Source organism: Chelonia mydas, chromosome 8 (assembly GCF_015237465.2).
Source record: "Chelonia mydas isolate rCheMyd1 chromosome 8, rCheMyd1.pri.v2, whole genome shotgun sequence".
NCBI lineage: Eukaryota > Metazoa > Chordata > Testudines > Cheloniidae > Chelonia > Chelonia mydas.
The window spans coordinates 95,961,054-95,983,975 of NC_057854.1; the positions used below are offsets into that span (position 1 = coordinate 95,961,054).

The 22,922-nt window shown below is 42.3% G+C and overlaps 1 protein-coding gene across 15 annotated transcripts in view; it reads right to left on the reverse strand.

Annotated features, from left to right (window-relative positions):
- OSBPL9 (oxysterol binding protein like 9) overlaps positions 1-22,922 on the reverse strand; it is a 137,002-nt gene that overhangs the window by 77,542 nt on the left and 36,538 nt on the right. For 11 of the 15 annotated variants that reach the window (XM_037906136.2, XM_037906137.2, XM_043520918.1 and 8 more), the window contains one exon: positions 11,062-11,138. In XM_037906136.2, the coding sequence (XP_037762064.1) occupies positions 11,062-11,138 (77 nt within the window). Of the gene's footprint in view, positions 1-7,627; positions 10,102-11,061; positions 11,139-22,922 lie in introns of those variants that run through there. The other 4 variants (XM_043520922.1, XM_037906144.2, XM_043520924.1 and 1 more) reach the window with 2 other exon arrangements.

A 22,922-nucleotide genomic window follows, 5' to 3' on the forward strand; every position in this document is an offset into this window, starting at 1 on the left:
TTGGCAACAGTAGGCTACATACACACAGGGTCAATCCTGCGTCTGGGTGACTGATGTCCGATTTCCTGGAATGGAATTTTCTTATTTCACTATTTGCTGGAGAGGCACATAGATCTATCTCCAGAACTCACAAGATACAACTCAATAGTGTTTACCTGATGATTTGTGTTTAATTTGTTTTGATCCTTCTCACTTCAACTGGAATACTCCATCTTGTACTTAGCTCCCCTCTCAACAGTGAAGTCCAAAATGAATCTAGGGTTTTTTTCCAGCCAAATCAAAGAATGCTTTCTCTCCTCTACTGTATCCTCCTTAGCTTTTGCTCATGTAGCTCTGAAGTCTCTTCTGGAGAACCTTTTCAACTAGCACTGGCATAAGGAGCCTCTTGTTCTAATAGTAATTTTTATTACAGTAGTTCCTAACTATGCCAGAAACCCCTTTTAGCATCTAAAGGGCATGTTTGGCTTCTCATTTTTTGGTGTCTGCCACTATCTTTCTCCAACCCAGGGTGGCTTAAAATCAATGATTTAAAAAAAAAAAAAAAAAGTAAAAATAAAAATAATTGGATTTTTTTTATTTAAATCATTTTTTTCAATAAAATGCTTTCTGAGGAAAAAAACCTATCTAAAGATACATTATAGCTCAAAGATATCTCATTATGGAATAGGGATTATAAATTCTAATTCTATAGTATGAGACAATATATTCATGTAATTTTAAGAAAAATTTGTAAATGAGTTCCAATAGTTCAGATTAGGGACCCAATCTTATTATATAGTCTATAAAATCATGAGTGGTATAGAGAAAGTAAATAAGGAAGTGTTATTTACTCCTTCTCATAATACCAGAACAAGGGGCCACCAAATGAAATTAATAGGTAGCAGATTTAAGCAAGCAAGCATTTTTTCACACAATGCACCGTCAACCTCTGGAACTCCTTGCCAGAGGGTGTTGTGAAAGCCAATACTATAACGGGGTTCAAAAGGAGGCTAGATAGATTCATGGAAGATAGGTCCATCAAAGGCTATTAGCCAGGAATGGTGCCCTTAGCCTCCGTTTGCCAGAAACTGGAATTGGGTGACAGGGCATAGATCACTTATATTCATAGATATTTAGGTCAGAAGGGACCATTATGATCATCTAGTCTGACCTCCTGCACAATGCAGGCCACAGAATTTCACCCACCACTCCTGCGAAAAACCTCTCACCTATGTCTGAGCTACTGAAGTCCTCAAATTGTGGTTTAAAGACGTCAAGGAGCAGAGAATCCTCCAGCAAGTGACCCGTGCCCCATGCTACAGAGGAAGGCGAAAAACCTCCAGGGCCTCTTCCAATCTGCTCTGGAGGAAAATTCCTTCCCGACCCCAAATATGGCAATCAGCTAAACCCTGAGCATATGGGCAAGATTCACCAGCCAGATACCCAGGAAAGAATTCTCTGTAGTAACTCGGATCCCACCCCATCTTACATCCCATCATAGGTTATTGGGCCTATTTACCATGAATATTTAAAGATCAATTAATTGCCAAACTCATATTATCCCATCATATCATCTCCTTCATAAACGTATCGAGTTTAATCTTAAAGCCAGATATGCTCTTATGGGGTTCCACACGCTTCTGTATAGATTATTTAGGTTAATCTTTCTGTCTACCCAATGGGATTCAGTGCTCAGTCTAGAAGATACCATCAGAGTTGCTTAGTTTTGCCGTTCTCAAACTGTGGATTTGTGTCTCCAGATGTAACATGCTTGTTAACAGCAAAAATGTTTTTAAATAAATAAATATATAGAGGTGAGAAATAACAGACCTCAACTCTATTGTCCCTCTGCAAATTTGTGTACACAGAATCAATCCCTTACCTCTCTCTAAAATGTAAAGTTTCAAAAAGTCCAATGAATAGAAGATTGGTGGGGGTGGAATAGATCTGGACAAGGAGAAGTAGTCTGGAGATAAATGTGAGAAGCAAGGGACACATGCTTTTTTGTTAAAATATTACATGTTTGCTGTTGAAGAAAAAAATCCAGAATACTTAATGTTGTTGTTTTAGTTAAATAAAACAATTTAAATGTCTGTCTGGTGATGTTCTCCTCCTAATATAGCATGGCAAGAAAATCCTCCAAATATTAATAATTAACCTGTTGAATTGGAGATAGTTCACCTCCAAATGACTTCATAAATATCTGCTTCCATTACCTTTGGTAAATGAAATAACCAAACAATCATTCATTTTCTGATATACCTGTAAAACTAATCTGAAAAGTTTTCAAAATAAATCACTGTTTAAAAATGTAGTACCTTCTAAAAATGAAACCTACATCTATCTCTGAGTTATGAGGAATATGTATTAATGTTATAACCACCAACAAGAATGCACTTTTATGCAGAAAACTGTGATTAAACTGAGTCTTCCTGACTAGTGATTTAAATCAATCCACCCTGCTCCAACTCTTCAAACACAACCTGCTAGCTTTAAATGAAGCTAGGTGCTGCATAGCCTTGGAATCTCCAGACCAAATACATAGGTTACAGGTTCTTCCCAGATACTGTGTTTGCTTTCATCACCCAGGAAGCTCTCTGATGGCAACTATCAATGCATTGCTATGAAGGAAATGGACATCAATGTTTTGTCAATTCGACTATTCCCCAAAGACAAGAAAATTGTCAGTCATCTTAGTTCCTCTGTCCATACAATGACTGCCCTGAAGAATTAAGTAGATGCTGAGGAGGCCTGGAACGTTACTGAACTGGCTTTGTACTTTCTTCCAAGGGCAGTCCCTACTTTGCAATCTGTGGCACCTTCGAGAAAGAAGCCCCTTCTTCAGGAATAAGTGTCTTTGATGTGGGTTGCCAGTGCCACATCCACTTTGGATAGCATGAAAGATGGCTCCCTCTTATATATTCATAGAATTTAGAGCATTGCTTATTCAGCTGGAGCACTGCTTATTGTACTCTTTTTGAAGGACCTTTCAATGAATGCACTCAGTGACATTTTACAGTAGGCTATCGCTCTCTAGCACCCCTTGGCGAGAGGGTGTGTGCCGCTCCTGTCTCAGCAACTGGGAAACAGCTCTCCAGCTGTGCTATTCCAGGTATCGACCCTCTTGTGCAGGACAAGATTAAAGCAGTCCAAACAACAAAGTCAGTATCCTTCCCCAGGCCACAGAAGCAGAGTCCTAGGCTTTTGGGAAGTTAGAGGGGGAAAAATAAGAAGAGAATTACCAGCCCTCCTCCTTTCTAAGAGGGCCTCAGCAGTCAAAGTTCTCTAGCCATTCCCCCAGTCAGCTACCCCTACTTCCATGGGCTGAGGAGCTCTGGCATGCAGTCCTGCTCCTGCAGAGTGCTATCCTGCACTGAGCAGGGATCCTTCCCTTTAAGGACCAACCCCTCTCCAGGCTTCACAAGCCTTACATGTGCATGGGGGGTTAAGGCTGACTTTGCCCAGAAGAGCTCTTTAACTCTTTCCTGATGAGGATGGGGATCTGCCCCACCATCCATATCATGGCCTATGTTCCCTTTAAGGTGCATGCCTGTGCAGGAGGCCACCAAGGGCTGCACACTTAATTAGCAGAGCTACACAGGCATGCACACTGCACTCAGTGTGTGGGTCCAGGTGGGCCTGGAAGATGAGTCGGGTAAGGCGGGGGGGGGGGGGGGGAATGGGGGAGCTTGGGGGGCAGGGCGCCTCTCCCCTGGCCCCCAGAGCTGCTGCACGGAGAGAAGGATGGGGGGGTCCTCTCTCCCCGCCGCAGACCTGGGGCCGCCTGGACCCCAAACCCTCATCCCCGGCCCCACCCCAGAGCCTCACCCCCAGCCAGAGCCCTCACCCCCCATACCCCAACCCTCTGCCCCCTCCGACACCCTGAACCCTTCATCCCCGGCCCCACCCCAGAGCCCTCACCCCTGCACCCCAACCCTCTGCCCCAGCCCTGAGCCCCCTCCCACACTTCGAAAACCCTCAGCCCCACCCCCATCACACAGGTACACAACAAAATTCATTCAGCACACAGACGGGAAAAATTAGAGAGAACATTGATCATGGCTCTTGTGCAGTACTGGGTGGGGTGAGAATATGTGAGCACTGTGTTGTGCTTCCTCTCACTCCATCTGAGGCTTAGGGCCAGAATGACCATATAAGTCTAGATGGAACAAAATTTGGCAGAAGAAAGAATTGTATTAGTCACTCTCCCCTTCCTCTGACTGAAAAACATCCAGTCATCTTAAGGGAAGAAGGTGGTAAGACAATAGGAATTGGCACCTGCCTGAGGGAGAAGACAATGATTGGATGTGGGCTTCCATTCGGCCTTCCAGAATACTTAAGTTTATTCCACCTATTTCCATGTCCCCAGCCTGGGGAAAAATAAAAGAACAACCCTCTGATGTTTGTTTGGACAGTTTCAGTGTGACTTTTTTTTATTATCATTAGTCTGATACTTTGTATTCTCATGGTCCACACCTCTGCTTCCTTAAGAGAGTAAGGAAGCCACATGCCTGGTTTCTAAGCAAGGGAGAATTCCTGATTGATTGTTCCACTGAAGCATTTATGAACCAAACATCTCCTGTGGAATTCTGCTGGGTTGGTGACTTCCGACCACTCATGTCTACAACATGCCAGAAACAAGTTTCTTACTCTCTTCCTGTGCCTTATCTTCCTCATAGCCCAACCATGCTGCAATTTCTCCTTCTCACCTGACGCAGAGGGAAACTAAACAGCCTTTTTTCTTTTAGGCCCTGACACCTTTCCCATTCGCTGCAGGTCTCTGCTCTGGGGATAAGAAGCAAGACTATTTGGTCCTTCGATGGGCCTTGCCAGTTATTTGATCACACCAGTCCTTGCCTGATGACTAAGGAACAGGTCTACTTTTCAACATCAAGCACCTGTTGTTTGTTTCTTGTCCATTCATTCTCTGCATAACAGGGGAAGAAGTAGTGATAGGGACTCCACACAGCTGAGGGCATACCACTCTGGCCAGCAACAAAGTACTGGGAAGGAGTAAGAGGCTAAAGGGGAAAAAAGTGAACTATGGTCCCAAAGAGCTTTAGAAAAACGGCAGGGTACTCAGGAGAACTCTGAGCTGCTGCTATGGAGACAGGAAGTTCTAGGGAGCCCGCAGCTGTCAAGTCCTTATGAGAGGAGGAACAGGTCACTGCTGAGTTCAGCTCTGAACTTCCTCTAAAGATTATGGTCCATACTCTCGGTAAAGGGCATCTGAACTATGAATAAGTGGGCTTGGAAAGATTAGATTTTTATCACTAAATATCAATTTCACCATAGACACACAAACCAATGACAAATATTTCCATTAATAATAATAATAAAAATTTACAAAGAGGCAAAGAAACAAAAATGCTGCTTGAGAACTAAGTCTGATTTAACAATATTTACTTTGTATATTTAGACATTTGATGTTGACAATGTTTTAATGATTAGAAAGCTTTAACTTTCTGAATCTCAACATCTGTCATTAATTATTGTGCGAATCCCTCCAGTTTCCCACAATTGTGAAAATTTAAATATTTTTAAATGCTTAAAAATATCAATATCAGTCAAAATGATAAAAAATATAAATTAAATTTGGCAACGCCTGTGGACAGGCATTCAGTGTGGGACAGAACTAAAACCCAGCAGTAAAATACTTAACATCAATACAAGAAAGCTCTGTAAGAAAAAGCTAGTCAAATACTAAACACATTCCTGTAACATTATAAAAAAAACAGAGGTGTAACGCTGCAAAGGACTGGCAAGGAGAATGGACTTCAGTTTTAAAATTTATAGATTTTAGGACTAATTTTAAAAAGAGGAAAATCAGAGGATATACAATGACAAGATTTGGCTATGGTCCACTAAAAGGGTAAACAGAGAGCCTGAACTAGGGAAGAATTGAGCCACAAACAGAATAAACAAATTCCATCCTGTAGTGTCAGACAACTAGTAATACCTTGCTGGAAAAAAACAGAAGGGAGGAGCTTACAACATTTTTTATATAAATGTTTTTTTCATAAAGTTTACAGAAAAATTTTTACCATAATTTGTGCCCAAGTAACATATTGTGCAAGGGAAGGTGAAAAAAAATTAAACTAACAAGACTAAAAAACAACAGTAGATAATGTTCAGGCCAGTTTTACACTAGCAAATTATGCTGGAAAAACTACGTCACTCAGGGATGTGAAAAATTCACACATTCAGTACCGCAGTGTAATGATGTCAACCTAAATCCCCATGTAGACGGAAGAACTCTTCCATCAACCTAGCTATAGCCTCTTGGAGGTGGATTATCTATGTTGATGAGAGAACCCCTCCCATTCACACAGCTAGTGTCTACACCAGAGTTCTCAAACCATGGGTTAGGACCAGTCAAGAGGTTGGGAGGTTATTATATGGGGGGGGTTGCAAGCTGTCAGCCTCCACCCCAAATCCCGGTGTTAAATATATTAAAAAGTGTTTTTAATTTATAAGAGGGAGGGTTGTACTCAGAGGCTTGCTATGTGAAAGGAGTCGCCAGTACAAAAGTTTGAGAATCACTGGTCTACACTGAAGTGGCACAGCTGTACCACTGTTGCATTTTAAGTATAGACAAGCACTCGGACACACTTCCTGGTCTCTTCCATCCTCTTATGCTTGTTTCCTTTTGCAGGTTTGTGCCACGAAAAGACATTTCACACCTAGCTTTTACTGTTAACTCTTCAGATCTCTATAACAGTGACTGATTTTCTTCAAACGTTGCACACGAAGTTCACTTCTGGCCTGGCAAACTTGAAGAATCCTAGGTCAAAAGTAAGTAGGAGTTTTTGTTTGTTTTTTAAGGCAAGTAAATTAAAAATTGGATTTAGAAAGGATTAGAACAGGAAGTGTCTTGTAGACTTAAAGGAACACTGTGGGGGGGGGGGGAACCCATTCGTAAAAATAAATCTTTTATAAAAAAATCTAAAGTAGTTCCACTTTTGATTGTAATTTCAACTAAAATACTTCTACAGCAAATAAACCCTCTTCTGCAAGCGTTTGAAAGCGTAAGTTGAAAGTGTAAAAGAGGAGAAACCTAATTTTCCATCGTCCAAACTGAAAGAAATGCAAAATGAAAATCCAACCGTATTAAATAGTGAAAGAGTTTTAGATGCTCACTAAGCGAAGACATTACTTGTAAGCAAACGTTTGCTACAACATACACCCTTTAAGTTCACAGAATGCCCCCTAAAATACAGAATCGCCGCAAAAGCAGCCCGGTATTGTTCGAGCAGCAAAAGAAAGTCATTTTCCCAGGAGGTCCTGCGAACTCCTCGAGCGAAGGAAACGCTGGAGCCCGGTTTTTACGCCCCCTCCGTGCGGGGCCAGCAGCGCTCGCCGCTTGTTGTGAGCGCCCGGGCTGAGCTGGCGGAAGCCTGCGCGCTGCCAGCAGGCGAATCACCGCCACTCGCGGGCCGCGCGCGTGGACTGGCGACACGAGCAGCGCCAGCCCGTCCCGGCGGGTCTCCGCGAGCAGAGCGGGCCGCCGAGACGCGGGCAGGGGGAGGAGCTGCGCGCCGGCGAGCGGGACCTAGGAGCCCCGGCACCTGCAGACTCTGCGGCGGGGGCAGGAGGGACGAGGTGCGGAGTCGCGCCCCGCGGATACCCCGCCCCCCCCCGTACTCACACCAGCCATTCTCCCCGCGGGCAGGGGAGGTCGCTTTTCGGCTGGGCCCCCGGCAGCGCCGCCTGCCGCTGGGAGCCGGATGGGGAGCAGCCCCCCCAGGACCCGGGCGCCGCGACCCGCTGCTCGGCGTTCTCCTCAGAACCACGCCAGCTCCCGATTGGCTGTGGGTCAGACGCCTTCCCCCACCCCCGAGGGAGCGGCGGTTGGGGGGGGGAGGAGGGCGGAGATGGCCGCTCACCCCCTCCCCGCGGAGCCCCTCCCCCAAGAGGTGAGGTGACATCCGGCTCCCTCCAGGCTCCCGCTGCGATTGTGCGGGCAGCGGCCGGCGGCCAAGTCGGACTGAATCCGCGGGGGCTGCGGCTGAGAAGGCTCAAGGCGGAGGTCAGGCGCGTGTTCCCCGGCGGCGGCCAGTGACTGGGCTGCGCGAGCCGCTGCCTGAGCGAGTGCAATCCGCCCCGCGCCGCCCCCTCTGTTCTGCGAAGCCCCGTGACGCGGTGACACAAGGGCGGCCTGACTCCAGCGCATCGTGGGGCGGGCGGGGCTCGCTTTGGCTGTAAAGCCGCACGCGCGACCCGTGACGCCCGGGTAACAGCGAGAAGGGCCATCTGCGTGGCCTTCCACTGCAGCCCTGGCTTGCCGCGCACCGTGCCGACAGGAGTCCGGCCTGGTCTGCCCACAACGGGCCCACGCGGCCGAGGCCTCCTCTCGCCCCCGGCCTGCTGCTTAGCTACCGGCTCTCCGGCTGTTTCCCGTTCAGATTGCGGCTGCTGTCCCCGCTCCCTGTCCTCGCCAATGGGGGCGGCGGCATCGGAATGCTCAGGGGCAACCACGGCTCAGAAACCAAGAGAGCCCCCCACACATCCCCCAAATTCTTAAGAAAACGACTATATAACTGTCCATACATGAGGTAAATGGGGGGTGGGGGGAGGAGAGAGACCCTGAATTGTGCACGTAACATAAGCAAGGGAGTAGGTAGGTCTTGAAAAATCATCCCAAAATGTGTTATAGAATGTATGGACAGCCCCCAACTCACTAGCGATACCTCAGGGCTTTGCCACAATAACAAATATGAGCTTTGGCTAGATTAAAATATAAAGGTTTGTTAGATCTGGTAGCTACTTTGATCAAATTTAAACACACCGCTTGAAATTCTGGTCAAGAAAAGGCCAACTTTACTTTAGCAAATGCTAAACTGGTGCAGTTGAAGTGCTTGATAAAATACAGCATGCCTTGTCTTGACCAGTTTTAGGAGGTGTTCCTTAGAACAAGCTTGCTAATATGATCTAACAAACCTTTAAATCCTAGTCTAAACAAAAGCTTTAGAAAATCTCTTCTTCACTGACTTATACAGGTACCAGTCAAAACTAGTAGTCCTTTTAAAGCAGCAGCCCTCATTGTGGTTTTCAGTTGAAATAAAATGCTAACTTCTTAAAGGTTAGACTCAGAGGTAGTATGGTAGCAAAAATATTTAAGATGGGCTTTTCAGTGAAGTCAAAGGGAATTAGACACATCTCAACTCCCAATGAATTTGCCTAACTCCATTAGACTCCAATGAAAGTCTCAGCTGTAATCAGTATTTGAAATCTAAGGATTCAATCCTACAGGATTCATATGCAATCCCACAGCTGTTACCTGTGCCAATACCAAGATGTTTGAGGGTAGTTTAGAGAACTACTTCCAATACACTGGCAAGGAACAAGTTCTCCCAGACTCAAAGGAAAAAAGATTATATCTGAAGAGAAAAAGATTAAAAAGGCAAGGTGTATACATTATTTCCATATCACCTTGATATCTGCTCAACAACTCAAGCTAAAAGATGGAGCTGACAACACTGAAGTTCTTTGATCAAGAAGTCTAAATTGATGTTACGCTGGGCAGTCTTTAACAATGTTTTATGGCATTTTAAAATTGGAAAGAAGCTTTTTGAGAAGATGACTGCTGAAAACAGACCACAGGTCCAAACAGGTATCACTTTCAATACTTGCACTGGGGTGGGAAAGAGGGGAAATATTACATTGCACCTTATTTCCTGACAGTCAAATAAATATTATATACACACATCTTCCTTGTTAAAATGTTTAATATAATGATTTATCACTAACTAATGTTTAATATAATGATTTATCATTTTCTTACAAAAGCTTATGCTCAAATAAATTGATTAGTCTCTAAGCTGCCACTAGTACTCCTTTTCTTTTTACTTATCTATATAATTTTAATTTGAAGGGCACTTTGAACAGGAGTGTAGTTTAATCAGAGTCAGATCTCAATATCCACTACTTCTGACGCTTACAAGAAGTCTGCCAACAAAACGATGGCTAAATTTGGTAACGGGGGAGAAAAAAAAAATCTATGGTAACACCCATTGTTTCATGTTCTCTGTGTATATAAATCTTCCCACTGTATTTTCCACTGAATGCATCCAATGAAGTGAGCTGTAGCTCACAAAAGCTTATGCTCAAATAAATTTGTTAGTCTTTAAGGTGCCACAAGTCCTCCTTTTCTTTTTGCGGATACAGATTAACATGGCTGCTACGCTAAAACCTATCTTTTGATAGAGATTGAATATATTGTTCGTGTTTCATTGCCCTGCCACCCACTTCTCTAATTTTCTTGGACTATAAACACTTACAGATAGAGACTGTATCTATTTCTGCATAGCACCTTCCCTTTCTCACACCTCACCAAATCACTGTCATCTTAATATTTTCTCCTCCTCCCTTGAGATTAAGGTTTTTAAGTAAATCCTTAGTACCTAACACAATAGCACTCTAATCACTGATGTATATGCATTGAGGGGGGCCAGTCTAAACCTATTTTAAAATATTTATTATTTGTATTAAGTTTTATATGTACTTTAGGAGGCCTAATAAGGGACCTGGGTGCCATTGAGCTAGGCACAGTACAAATATAGTGAGAGAAAGTCCCTGCCCTAAGAACTTACAATCTTAGTAGACACAAAAAAGTGAAAGAAATGAAGCATTAGCCCCATTGTACAGATAAAGAATTCAGGCAAAGATTAAACAGCGTGCTTAAGTGTGGCACACAGGACGACTGTGAGAAAGCCAGGAATTGAGCCTAGATTTCCCCAAGACCCAGTCTAATACCTTCATTTTAAAGCCAGCCTATCTCTTTCAAAGCCAAGAGAAAATTATTATTTCAGCAGAAGATAAACAACAAATCATACTAATACAATAAACTACTCAAGATACAATCTAACAAGTCAGGAGACCTTGCCTAAATTTAGCTGGATACAAACAGTAACCTCAGGTACCAGGGCAGATATATCACTATGTACTATATCTTGTACCATCAGATAATCAGCTGTTTACAAGCTACACTGGAATATTTGATATCAGAAGTTGGGTCAGTAAGTTTATTTAGGTACTCTGAAAATAAAGGAGCTTCAGGATCAAGAGTAAAGGTTAACTTACCTGAAGCTGAAGAGTATGACGGAGAATTGTTTCCTCTAAAGCATGAATCCACTTCTCTCTCTCATCAGCATCTCGAGCTGCAAAAAAAAATTTTCAATATTTTCTTAAAATCTGCCATTTTTTCAAGGTTTTTAGACTGAAAACCATGTTTTGTGTCCAGACTAAAACTTTTAAATTAAACCACACTACTTAAAATGGTTATCTAGAAGAGAACTCAGCAGCAGGTGAACTCTGATTTCAATTTAGGAGTGGCTTACTTTGGTTTATGTTAAACTGATTAACTGACATTTTGATTTAGTTTAAGAGTATCCACACAGCTTTTTACTTGAGTTTAAGATGGTTTAAAAACCACAACTTTAGTTAAATGAGTTCAAGTTTCTCATGTAAACAAGCCCTCAATGAAGAATCTGTACACACTTTTGCTGAATCAGATGCTTAGCTTCTCACTTCTATAAACTACATTTGACCAGCTATAGAGAATACACCAGGCTTTCCACTGAAATCTCAGCTCTTCAGGGTTTATAGTTTAGCTGTAAAAAAAATCACTCCAGATTCAGATTAGCATATGCCATGTCAACATTAGTGCTATTTATGGAGAGTTAAATGGGGAGATTTTGAAAAATTGCCATTGCACGTTTTAACAGCTGTTCAGAGAGATTTTCTACCCTGATCAAGGTATTTTAAAATCTAACTACATGCTTGCATAAATCACATTTCTTGATCAGAAGGTGCACTTACCTACGCCTGTCAAATCAGTAGCATGTGATGAATTTTTAAAGGTCTAATCTTCTAGAGCCTTTGACAAATACTGTTTAAAACAATTCCTCTGCTCTACCATTTTCTAGGGGACATGGTAAACATATGCCTTTTATTAAAGATTATTTACATGAGAACAGGATCTTTACTGTTTGAGTTCATCAGCTCCCATGAACATTCTTCATTAAATGGAATTAGTTAAATAAGACACATCCTAATCATTTCCACAGCAGCTATACATGGTATCACAAAGCTGTACAGTGCCTGGTGAGAAATAAGGTATTTTTCCTATGTAAAATATATTACAATAAAAAATGTAAAAACAGAAAAATCTATGACATCAGCAGACTTGTATCTTCACAGAATATATTTTTCAAATTTTTCTGAGTCACCAGAGGCTCCAACCTGTAATAAATTACTCCTAATTTTACTTCATTATGGATGTATCATAACTTAGACAAATAAAGAGAGCCTGATCTCTTTTTCAGTATCTTTCAATTTTAAAATAAAGCAATTATAATGTTTATTAAGACAATCCTGTTTAAAAAATTTCTTCTATAGAACCAGGACTCATACAATAGCAAGGATATACACAAGATGATCCACCTATTCCTGTATCTCACAGCTATAAAATTTTTATTGAGAAACAGAAACTAGGTTCAGGTGAAAATGGGTCATTTCGCAGGCCATGGTGATCAAGGAGGGGCAATATGAAATGCAAAATGATATGGCAGGGCTTTGCGGGCAGGAAAGAGATCCAGAAACTGACCGAGGGTTATCACTATTTTCTTTACCCACTTTCTAATACTCTGTGTTTTTTCCAGTACAAAAGCTTCACTGTACTTTGCTAGCCTGAAAGAGTTCCTTGCTGGGGGGGCATGGATCAGTGTTCACATCACTCTCTCTGTCAGTACCCAAGCAAGCTAATGATCCAACCAGCAGACCAAATTCCATGATGAATCTTGGTCACGTACCACCTGAGGCACGTTGTGCCTACGCTAAAAAATTCATTGCTGTGGTGGAATATCACAGCAACGGTACAGGAAGTGACAAGGACATTAGAAACTGGGTGAAGAAAAAAAGATGATGGCCACTGGAGGCATTTAGTGAATTTGAGGGAGAAGAAGAGGAAGGAAAACTGACTTCATGCCAATTACTACTCCCAGTTGTTTCTAGTTCCTCATCCAATAAATAACACAAATAGTGCGCATGACGAATAAGACTACTTGAGGGAGCTTCCTGTTTACAAGGGAACAATCAAAGTGGACTAATTATACAAAGATTTTGGTCTTCAATGTTTGATTGTGTATGGTATGCTTATTACTCAACTCAAAGAGTATATACTGAAATGTATTCTCCATCTCCACCAGTCCTCTCATTGCTTATATCCCTCTGACCTCTGTATCCACATGCCCACAACATGGCTGCTTCGACTTTCTGTCCTCCAATCCCACCTAAAAATCACAAGACTTGTAAGGGAGGAGTAGCGGAAGATGTTGGGGAGGAAGGTTTATTCAACCTATTCCATACAAACTGTATAAAGGAGTGCTTCCTTTGTCAAATATAAATTTTATTTAACATCAACGTTTAGAGAGGAGACAAGATGGGGCTGAGATACCAGAATTTGGATGCCTTGTTTCTTGCAATTATATGGACAGGGAATTCTGAGGCCCTCAGCCAATCAGTATACAGATTTGCATGCTGTATTGTTACTAAAATAGTCATGTTAATCAACACGCAACACACCCCTAGCCAAAGTGCAGGAAATTGCATAACTGAGAAATAAATGTACAGCAGACTGTCTTTTTAAAATCAGAGTTTGTATAGTGTCTAGCACAACGAAAAGCTGAAAGTTGCAGGGCAAAAGCAACAATAATAGATTCAGAGTTAAATTTGAAGTTCAATTTTGGTTTAAAAACTGGCTAATTACTGTACCTGCCTCAACTCCTTATCGACCTGTTGTGATATTAATCACATTTTCCTGTTTTTAAAAAAGTTTCTCTCCTCTGTTACTTTGTTATGGACCTATATGGGGAAACAAACTATAAAGTATTGTCAAATGCACAAAGTACACACGTTTTTACAGTAATACTAGGTGTTACTTGCAACAAGAGTAGGTAAATAAAATTCCTACAGGAATAATGTTTAAGTTGGGTGGATGGACTTTTTTGATCTCTATACAATGCTCTGGAAAACACAATAAATACAACTAATGTATAGGGAGGGCAAGCTAGTAGGGCTCTAGATGCCTTAAAAAAAAAAAAAACAACCCAAAAGGACTAGACAAAATGTTAGTCCAACAATAGATTTATTAAGTCCTTCCCTCTTCACCCACAGTCACCCTTTAAGGAGTCTGATTAAGTGAAAAGAGAGTGTTCAGAATACAGCAGTACAGTTTCAAAAGCTGAATGTTTCAAAAGCTGTAACTTCCTAGTTTTCTCTTTTTAAATTCAAATTCTTCGGTGTTTTAGACACACTATCATTATACATTTGCTTAATAAGCTAAAGCTTACAGAACTGGCTGGGGCTGCAACAACTCAGGCACACAGTTTCAATACATCCGGATTAATAGCAACGGGTCTCCTGAAAAAGGTTCTAATGTTATTTTGTTTCTGTCCTTCAAAGGCAATCCTAGTCATTCTATACTTGGGTTTGATTATCAGATACAATACAAAAATACTAATATATTTGAGTAGATAACTCAATCTCTGTCACTGGATTTCTTCTGAATTAATTTAGAGAGAACAACTGAAAAGGTACAAGAAAGCAAGCTTCTGCAGACAGCAGCAGAATGAATTGGACGCCCAAATAGATCATTTCCACCTTTGGTGTCAATGACTTCTGAAAAGTTCTCTAGAACCGTTGCACTATTATATGGTGATGGGAGCATATAAATACCTAGACAGAGGTGCTTGCATGTCAAATTCTGAAAGTAAATGCTCAAAGGTTATTTCAGCTACCAAAAAAGGAATTTAAAGAAGGTAAATTCAACAGACTACCAGAAAGATAAGAACACAGCCTTAATGTTTGCTAAGGCCCATAGGACTACTATGATAATTGTATGGTTCAGCTTGTAGTTTATTGCTATAGCTGTCCGCTTTGTTTACCAAGTGTTTTAGTGGCCTGGGTAGGCTGACCATCAGCTTCAGGTGAGCAGAATGAAAATAAATTTAAAAAAAAAAATTAGGTGAATGAAAGGAGTACATTTCCTTCCCCCAATTCTGTCATACCCCCCCTCTGAAAGTTACTTCCTCAAATGTCTTCCCTCTCTCTTCTCCCCCCCCCCCCCCCACCTTTTGGGGGGGAGGAGGGGAGCTTTTGGTCAGAAACAAAGCATGGAAAATTTCAACACAAATAAAAATAATTTAAGAATTAAATTACCTTGTAAAACAGAAAAATCTGCATCATGCTAATGCCAGGGTATGCTGTGCATGCACAGTAGCCAGCTGCAAAAGCTGCCCTGCAGCTTGTATTATGGCCTGTCTGAAGACAATTCCAGTCTTGAGGAAGGGGCTACATTCCAAACCATCTGAGTACTTCTGCATGCTAACCACTAATATAGGGCAGAGTTCATACCATTTGGAGGGGGTAGGCGTGACACTGAGCCAGAACATGTTGAACAACTAGCAAGGTAAATGACCAAAATTCAACCTTTAAAGACATATTTTAAAAGTATATAAATGTTAGATATTTATAAGGAATGGCCCTAATTACCAAAGTCACGTTAGATAGACTACAACAGTGATTCCCAAACTTGTTCCACCACTCGTGCGGGGAAAGCCCCTGGTGGGCCGCAACAGTTTGTTTACCTGCCGCGTCTGCAGGTTTGGCCGATCGCGGTTCCCAGTAGCCATGGTTCGCTGCTCCAGGCCAATCGGAGCTGCTGGAAGCAGTGCAGGCCGAGGGACATACTGGCCGCTGCTTCCAGCGGCTCCAGTTAGCCTGGAGCAGCAAACCGCGGCCACTGGGAGCCACGATCAGCCAAACCTGCGGACACGGCAGGTAAACAAACCAGCCCAGCCCGCCAGGAGCTTTCCCCATGCAAGCGATGGAACAAGTTTGGGAACCACTAGACTAGAGCTTTGAAATGCAAACTGGTATTTTTAGAGAATTGGAAAAAGATACTAATTGTATTTGTGTTTACCTATCTCTTTTTAGATGTTATGTAACCAGCCGGTCTCTGGTACTATCTGCTATTGATTCAGAGCTCAAAAGAGAATATTAGCATTTAGATGAAACTTCATTGAAGTTCGTAGTAAATTTTCTATCAACTAATTAATGGATAATTACTTTATGCTGATGAATGCAATTATTATCTGTATATACGTAGGAAACAGAGGTTTTACTTCAAAGTCACAATGCTCTTCACCTAAGGAATGCCTGCTGTCAAGAGGCTATCAATGTTTTGCCAGAGATCTATAAAAGAACTCTAAGGCCCTGATCCTGTTATCTCAGATCTGCTTAAGCTTGGTCAGTGGAAGCTTGAGACGCAAAACTGAGGTCTCCAGTGCCAGTCTGGATTACCCTATTTTTCATGGAAGAATTTATACAGACTCTGCATATGGACTTGCCTATTGGGTTATAACCTATGGAACTGATTCTGAAAGAACTTTTTGCAACTCAGCAGCTCACCATCTCTAACGTGAAACTGACCTAAAAACTTTATAGACATGTTATATATGAATAATGATCTTTTAACCATAATACTCTCTCTCTTTTCTTTTTAAATAAAACTTAGTTAAGTTAATAAGAATTGGCTGTAAGCATGTATTTAGGTAAGATCTGAAATATTCATTGACCTGGTGGGTAATGTATCCCATCCCTTGGGATTGGTAAAACTTTATATGTGGTCAAAAAGATTTTCAGTAATCCTCATCATATTTGAGTGGCTGTCGGGGTGGGAGCCCCAGATTGGATTGCTTTAAGGGAGTTGTGGTTTTGGCTTCTGGGACACCAGTAAGGTATAGTAGAAGCTGTTTTGTTGCTGGCTTGGTGAACCGAATCATTAGAATAACCACCAGTTTGGGGGATAGTCTGCCCCATTCTTTGCAGTTTGCCCTAATTAAGCAATCTCAGTGTGGCCCCTCCAGGCAACAAGGGTCACAATCTGTCTCTTATTTTAGTTAAATTGAATCTTTCCCTCCTCTTCCCCAACAGCACAGACAGATGAAGGGTGAGGGCTGCCCTATAATATGGAATGGCAGGAAGAATTTATTAATTGGGTCTGATCTAACATTAAGTGTTAATATGAAGAAGCTGCTGGGGACAGGTTTATAATGCAACAGAACTAAAAAGACAGCATTGCCAGCCTCCATGACCTCCAAACTAAGCAGATGGTTGCAAAACAGATTTAGTTTAATGCAACACACAAATGACTCAAAAAGAAAAAGGAGGACTTGTGGCACCTTAGAGATTAACAAATTTATTTATGCGCAAATAAATTTGTTAGTCTCTAAGGTGCCAGAAGTCCTCCTTTTCTTTTTGCGGATACAGACTAACACAGCTGCTACTCTGAAACACAAATTACTGTTCCATATACCTGACTAACAAGATCTGTTACGAAAAACAGTATACCTTGAAGTCAGATGGCATAAGTCTAGTTTCAAAATATTATATCCTTCATTTTCACAGTAGCATATTGCTTAATTATATTTTTCCTAAGAAATGTCTCTGGTCCCACCCCAAGAATGAGATCCGATTGTCTGGCAGAGCAGGGATGTTTCACACAGTTTACACTTCTTAAACAAACCACTAGTGAATAACAGAGACGAGGTGGGTGAGGTAATATCCTTTATTAGGCCAACTTCTCTTGGTGAAAGAGAAGCTTTCGAGCCTACAGAGCCCTTCTTCAGGTCAAAGCTTCTCTTTCACTATCAGAAGTTGGTCCCAGGGCCGGCTCTAGGTTTTTTGCGACCCCAAGCAAAAAAAATTTGCTGCCACCCCTCTCCCCCCCCCTTTTTTTTTGGCATTTACACACGTTTGCACTTTGCAATTTTTTTTTGTTTTGTTTTGGGTTTTTTTGACTGTTTAAAATTTAAAAAAAATGAAAAGAGAATTTGTAGTTTGTTTTATTTCACTATTTCCTACTAGTGTATTCATTTAATTTTAACAATCACAATTACAAACAATTTGAGTTCATCTATTCACTGTAATGAAAAAACGTTAGTCTTCTGGTGTGCCCAGTTTCTCATAAATTAAAAGAATTTATATGAACTGAATTTTTCTGGTTTTTATACTTGCATAGTCTTAATAATTCAGTGAAATCTAAATTTTTTGCAATGGTACTTTCAACTGAAATTAATGAGAGTCCTGACAAACAATTCTGAGACATGGTGGACCTCAAATAATTTTTTAGTAATTTCAGTTTTGAGAAACTGCGCTCACCAGAAGCCACTGATACTGGTAATGTTAAAAGAATGTGTAATGCTATAGCAGTGTTTGGAGTGAGGTGCTCAGGGCTGTACATACCGCCCATGGGCCCCCAGCCTGATCTCAGACCTGGCCCACCCCCGCAGAGGGGACAGTAACCAACAGAGCAGCTGGGAGGCGGGTCAGCCCTAGGGAAGGGGGTAGACCAGGGGTGCCCGCCCAGCACCAAGCCGCCCGGGGCAATGGGTCCTGTCCTGATTCCGGGCTCCGCTCAGGCTCCTCCACCGCTTGTGACACGTGTGGCGGGGTGAGGAGGAGCAGCGTCGCCCTGCTCCCCCGGCGGCAGGGGGCCAGGGCCGGGACCGCCCCCAGGCCGGGCCCCCCGCGCTGAGCTCATCGCCCCACCCCACGCAGGGGCTCATTGGTTGACTGAGCAGGGCCAAAGGGAAAAATAAAGGATGGCCGGAATGCTGCACCTGGAAATGTGCTGCCCCAAGCACGTGCTTGCTTTGCTGATGCCTTGAGCCAGTCCTGGTTGGTCCATTAAAATATATTACCTCACCCAGCTCATCTCTCTAATATGGTGGAACCAACATGGCTACAACAATGCTACAAACACCAATGAATTATCAGCAGTGATATATAATGAACTTGTAATTCTTCTCATTCTTACCAATATTTCAAGTGTCTATGGAGTTTTTCAAATCCTTGTGTACTAAAGGATAGTCTTCAAATACAATGTGGTGGCCATCAGACCTCCTCCCTGAAAAAAAGATTACTCATTTCTTCGACAGTTAGGGCTTGTCTACACTGGCAATTAACAGCGCTGGAACTTTCTTTTTCAGGAGTGTGAAAAAACACACCCCTGAGCACAGCAAGTTGCAGCGCTGTATAGCGCCAGTGTAAACAGTGCCCCAGCACCCCTTGTTGAGGTGGGTTTTTTATATGCTTGTTGAGGTTGTTTTTTTTATATCCTGCGCCGTCACCACACATTGGTCAGTGTAGACTAGCCCTTAAAATGAAGTGCAGTCAATGGCAAAAGACTTTAAGTAGCTCAAGGCATACCAGGACCCTCTGCCCAAGTTGTGTTTCTGTGATCACTTTACTCTGAAGTGTACAGCTAGGGTTGTTTGCTGATTCATCTTTCTGTTGTGGTGTCTCATATCCTCCAAACTGACACTGAAGCAGGATTACAGTGCTCAAGGTAATATGGTAAGGTTTGCTAACTACCCCCTATAAGACTTCCACTCAAAACTAAGGATTTGTAAAACACAGAGAGATAAATTGGGATGATTGGGCAGAAACTTAACAGCCACAGACAGTAAAGTCTATTCAGCAGCAAGGAACCTTTATAAATACAAACCAAACAACACAGTCCAAAGAATGAACAAACTTCCGCAAGACCAGGCATCAATCCAAGCTTCAGAGCCTTCCCTACATACACGCTCCTTCTCTTGTCCCTCCAGCAGCATTTCATATGCCTTTCCCTTTTCCAAGGGTGTTCAGTGGATGGAAAAGGAAAGATAGCGTTTCTTTGTGTGTACTGGGGACTCAGTAGTGACCCTGCACCCAGTCACAAAAATAGATACGCTTACAGCATGAAGAAACCACCCATGACTAGACTGTTGGTCGAAGTCACTCAGCTTCATATGAACTACAGCTGTAATTCAGGAATCACATCAACACTCTTGGTACTAAAATAGTCTCCTCTACCATTGTAGATCCTGGAATTACTACAATGTGAAGATTATTTACTGGTGGTTTTAGTACCTACTGCCAATCAGCAGCCTTATGAACAATCACCTATTGCCAGCCAAGAGACCTACATACAGACACTTTCTAGCCAATAGTGACTCATCAGCCATCCGTCTGTTCAGTACCAACCTCTAAGAAAAGCTCAGATACTTCACTAGCATGCAATTCTCAGGAACAACAAGCAGAAAGGTTAAATATAATCTAATCAAAATGACTGTTGAGAGATTAAATGCAAGGAAAAGCTTCCTAACAGTAAGAGCAATTGTAGAATGGAATAACAGCCAAGAGGTCATTGAAGCACAATCTATGGAAACATTCAAAAAAGGATTAGCCAAACACTCAGAAGAACAATTTAGGGGAAAACCTGCACTAGATACTAAGTGGGAAATTATAACTTCTGACCAATCTTTCTGGCAATCAGGTTAGGTTTATTATGCACCTTTTGTTTTTAAGAGGGAAACTGACAAAAGATTTAAAGTATACAATTCTGACATCTTGTTATTTTAAGAAGTTTGTAGCACACACCACACCATATTCATTCAACAACAGGAAGAGTCGGGTAAGGTTTCGACATTGCAGATCAGGCTGAGCACCATAAAAACAAGTTAACAGTGTTGGGTACTTCCAGATGCAAAGCTGCCTCCTTCCCCCTGCCCTCCGCCCCTTTTTTTTTTTTTTTAAGTTAGTTCTACTGTGCTGTTCATGGTGCAACAGTATCACCAGAAAGGTCAAATCAGAAATAGCATCAGGACCTAAGTTCCCTGTAAGCTGTGCAGCCGTGCGGCCAGGCAGCAGCTTATTTAGCAACGGACAGGCACTTAGGCAACCTACCCGGGAACCTGCATATCGTCCCCTGGACCCCAACCTGCCACGGCTGGGACGCCCCTCCCCCAACTCAGTCTGAGGCCTGGCCCCAGGCCTGACCTGACCCCGGAGTGACCTGGACCCAGGCTGGGGCTGCAGCCGGGGGAGGGGCATCTATCCTGCAGCCCCAGCCCCAGCCGTAGGGATAGGCACCTCCTCCCCCCAACCCAGATGCTGCTGTGGGGAGTCTTCTCTCCCCGCCGTAGCCCCAGAGCACCCTCCTGCACCCCAAACCCCTCAGCCCACATCCCCCACCGGAGCCCTCACACCCCTGCACCCCAATCCTCTGCCCCAACCCTAAGCCCCCTCCCACACTCCGAACCCCTCGGCCCAACCCCACCACATGAATTTTTTTATGTGTACCAATATGAAGGTGATGTGTCACACATCACCTCCATATTGGTGCATATAACAAAATTTATTCCGCACATGGGTGGGAAAAATTAGAAGGAACAGCGATCAGGACATCCATGTGAAAAAGATGCATCACCTATTTAAAATTTGAAGTGTGAATTCAGTTGCTTATAAACGTCTCTTCACATTTTAGACTAGAGACGGAAAATGATTATGCTCTAAGAACCCTATACACTGTGTAAAGATATACTATGGTCATAGTCCAACTGATTAACCTGAGAGTTGTGCAGACTGACTGAGCTCAGCATACACAGACTGTCAACTAGGCACAAAAATACAGACAAAATTAGACTGTCAGGCAGTTCAGCGATTATGGTCAATTTGCTGGTCTCATTTTTAAAATAATCCATGACAGATATTAATTACATTTTTTCCACTAAGATTTGCTAGTGAAGTTTGTACATAAAGTCTGGTAAATCTACCCTCAGAGTCCTGATTACTTCAGTGAACAAAACTGAGTCTATCATAATAGTTGAAAGATATCACATTTACCATGAGTAGCTCAATGAAGCATTCTTCAACTCATTAGCAATAGAGCTGATATTGGATGTAACAGATTAGGATTTGTTCCAATATGTTCAGCCTTTTCAGCATATGCCTCATTTCTATCGACAGTACATCCATAGGAAGTTACATATGTAATCTATTATGACATCTCAGGTGTGTCAAAGGGTATGTCTACAGAGCAAAGAAACCAGTGCCAGCCGACTTGGGCTCGTGGGGCTTGAGCTGCAGGGCTGTTTCATTGCTGTACAGACTTCCAGGCTCGGGCTGGAACCCAGACTCTATAGGACCCTGCAAGGTCGGAGGGCCACAGAGCCCAGGCTCCAGCTCAAGCCTAGAAGTCCACACAGTAATGAAACAACCCCAAGGCCAGTGAGCCTGAGTTGGTTGGCCTGGGCCAGCTGCAGGTTTTTCTTTGATGTGCAGACATAACCTTTGATACAGCCTCGGAACACTGAAGGACTGTGATTCACTATCTATGACTAGAGTAGATGGACACATACAAAATATGTAGTGAAATGCAATTACAAATGTAAGTAATATCAGAGCATCACAAGTTTTCTGAAGACAAATCATAAATATGGAGCGCAAGTGCACTGAGAGATCACTAAAAACCCACAAAACTTTAGAGCCTATTTTAAAAGTTGCCCTTTTTTTCCTCTTTATGTATTAAGTCAATCTGAAATTCACTCTCTGCCATTTCCTCTCATCTCACAGGGGAGAGATGAAGAAGAAAGGAAAATTAAGGTAGAAGGTAAATTGTACAGCCATTCTAACAGGAGAAATAGTAAAGGGAGAGAAAAAACTGAAAAACCAAGAAAGAAAACCTGTAATCAGAAACCATGATCTTTGTCAATCCAAACAGGAGAGGCTGTCTCAGCACTGATTCAGCCAGGCATCATGAAATTCAGGCATAACAAGGGCTGAGTCAGACACAAGAAGGGAATACAAAGAAGAGAAGTCGGGTTTTTGTTTGATGAAGTTAAATAGATGATAAAAAGGAAGATAAAGAAGGGGTCACATTTCTTTTGGTATATGAATGCTCTCAACCAGTATCCTTTTCCATACTGCAGAATGATTCAGTAGTTTCATCTTCAGAGTCACCATTGTATTCTAGTACTTCGTTTACTTTGTCAGTGAAAAGAGATTATGTATATTTATATAAACATGTATGTGGAATGTGAAAGTATTCCACAACA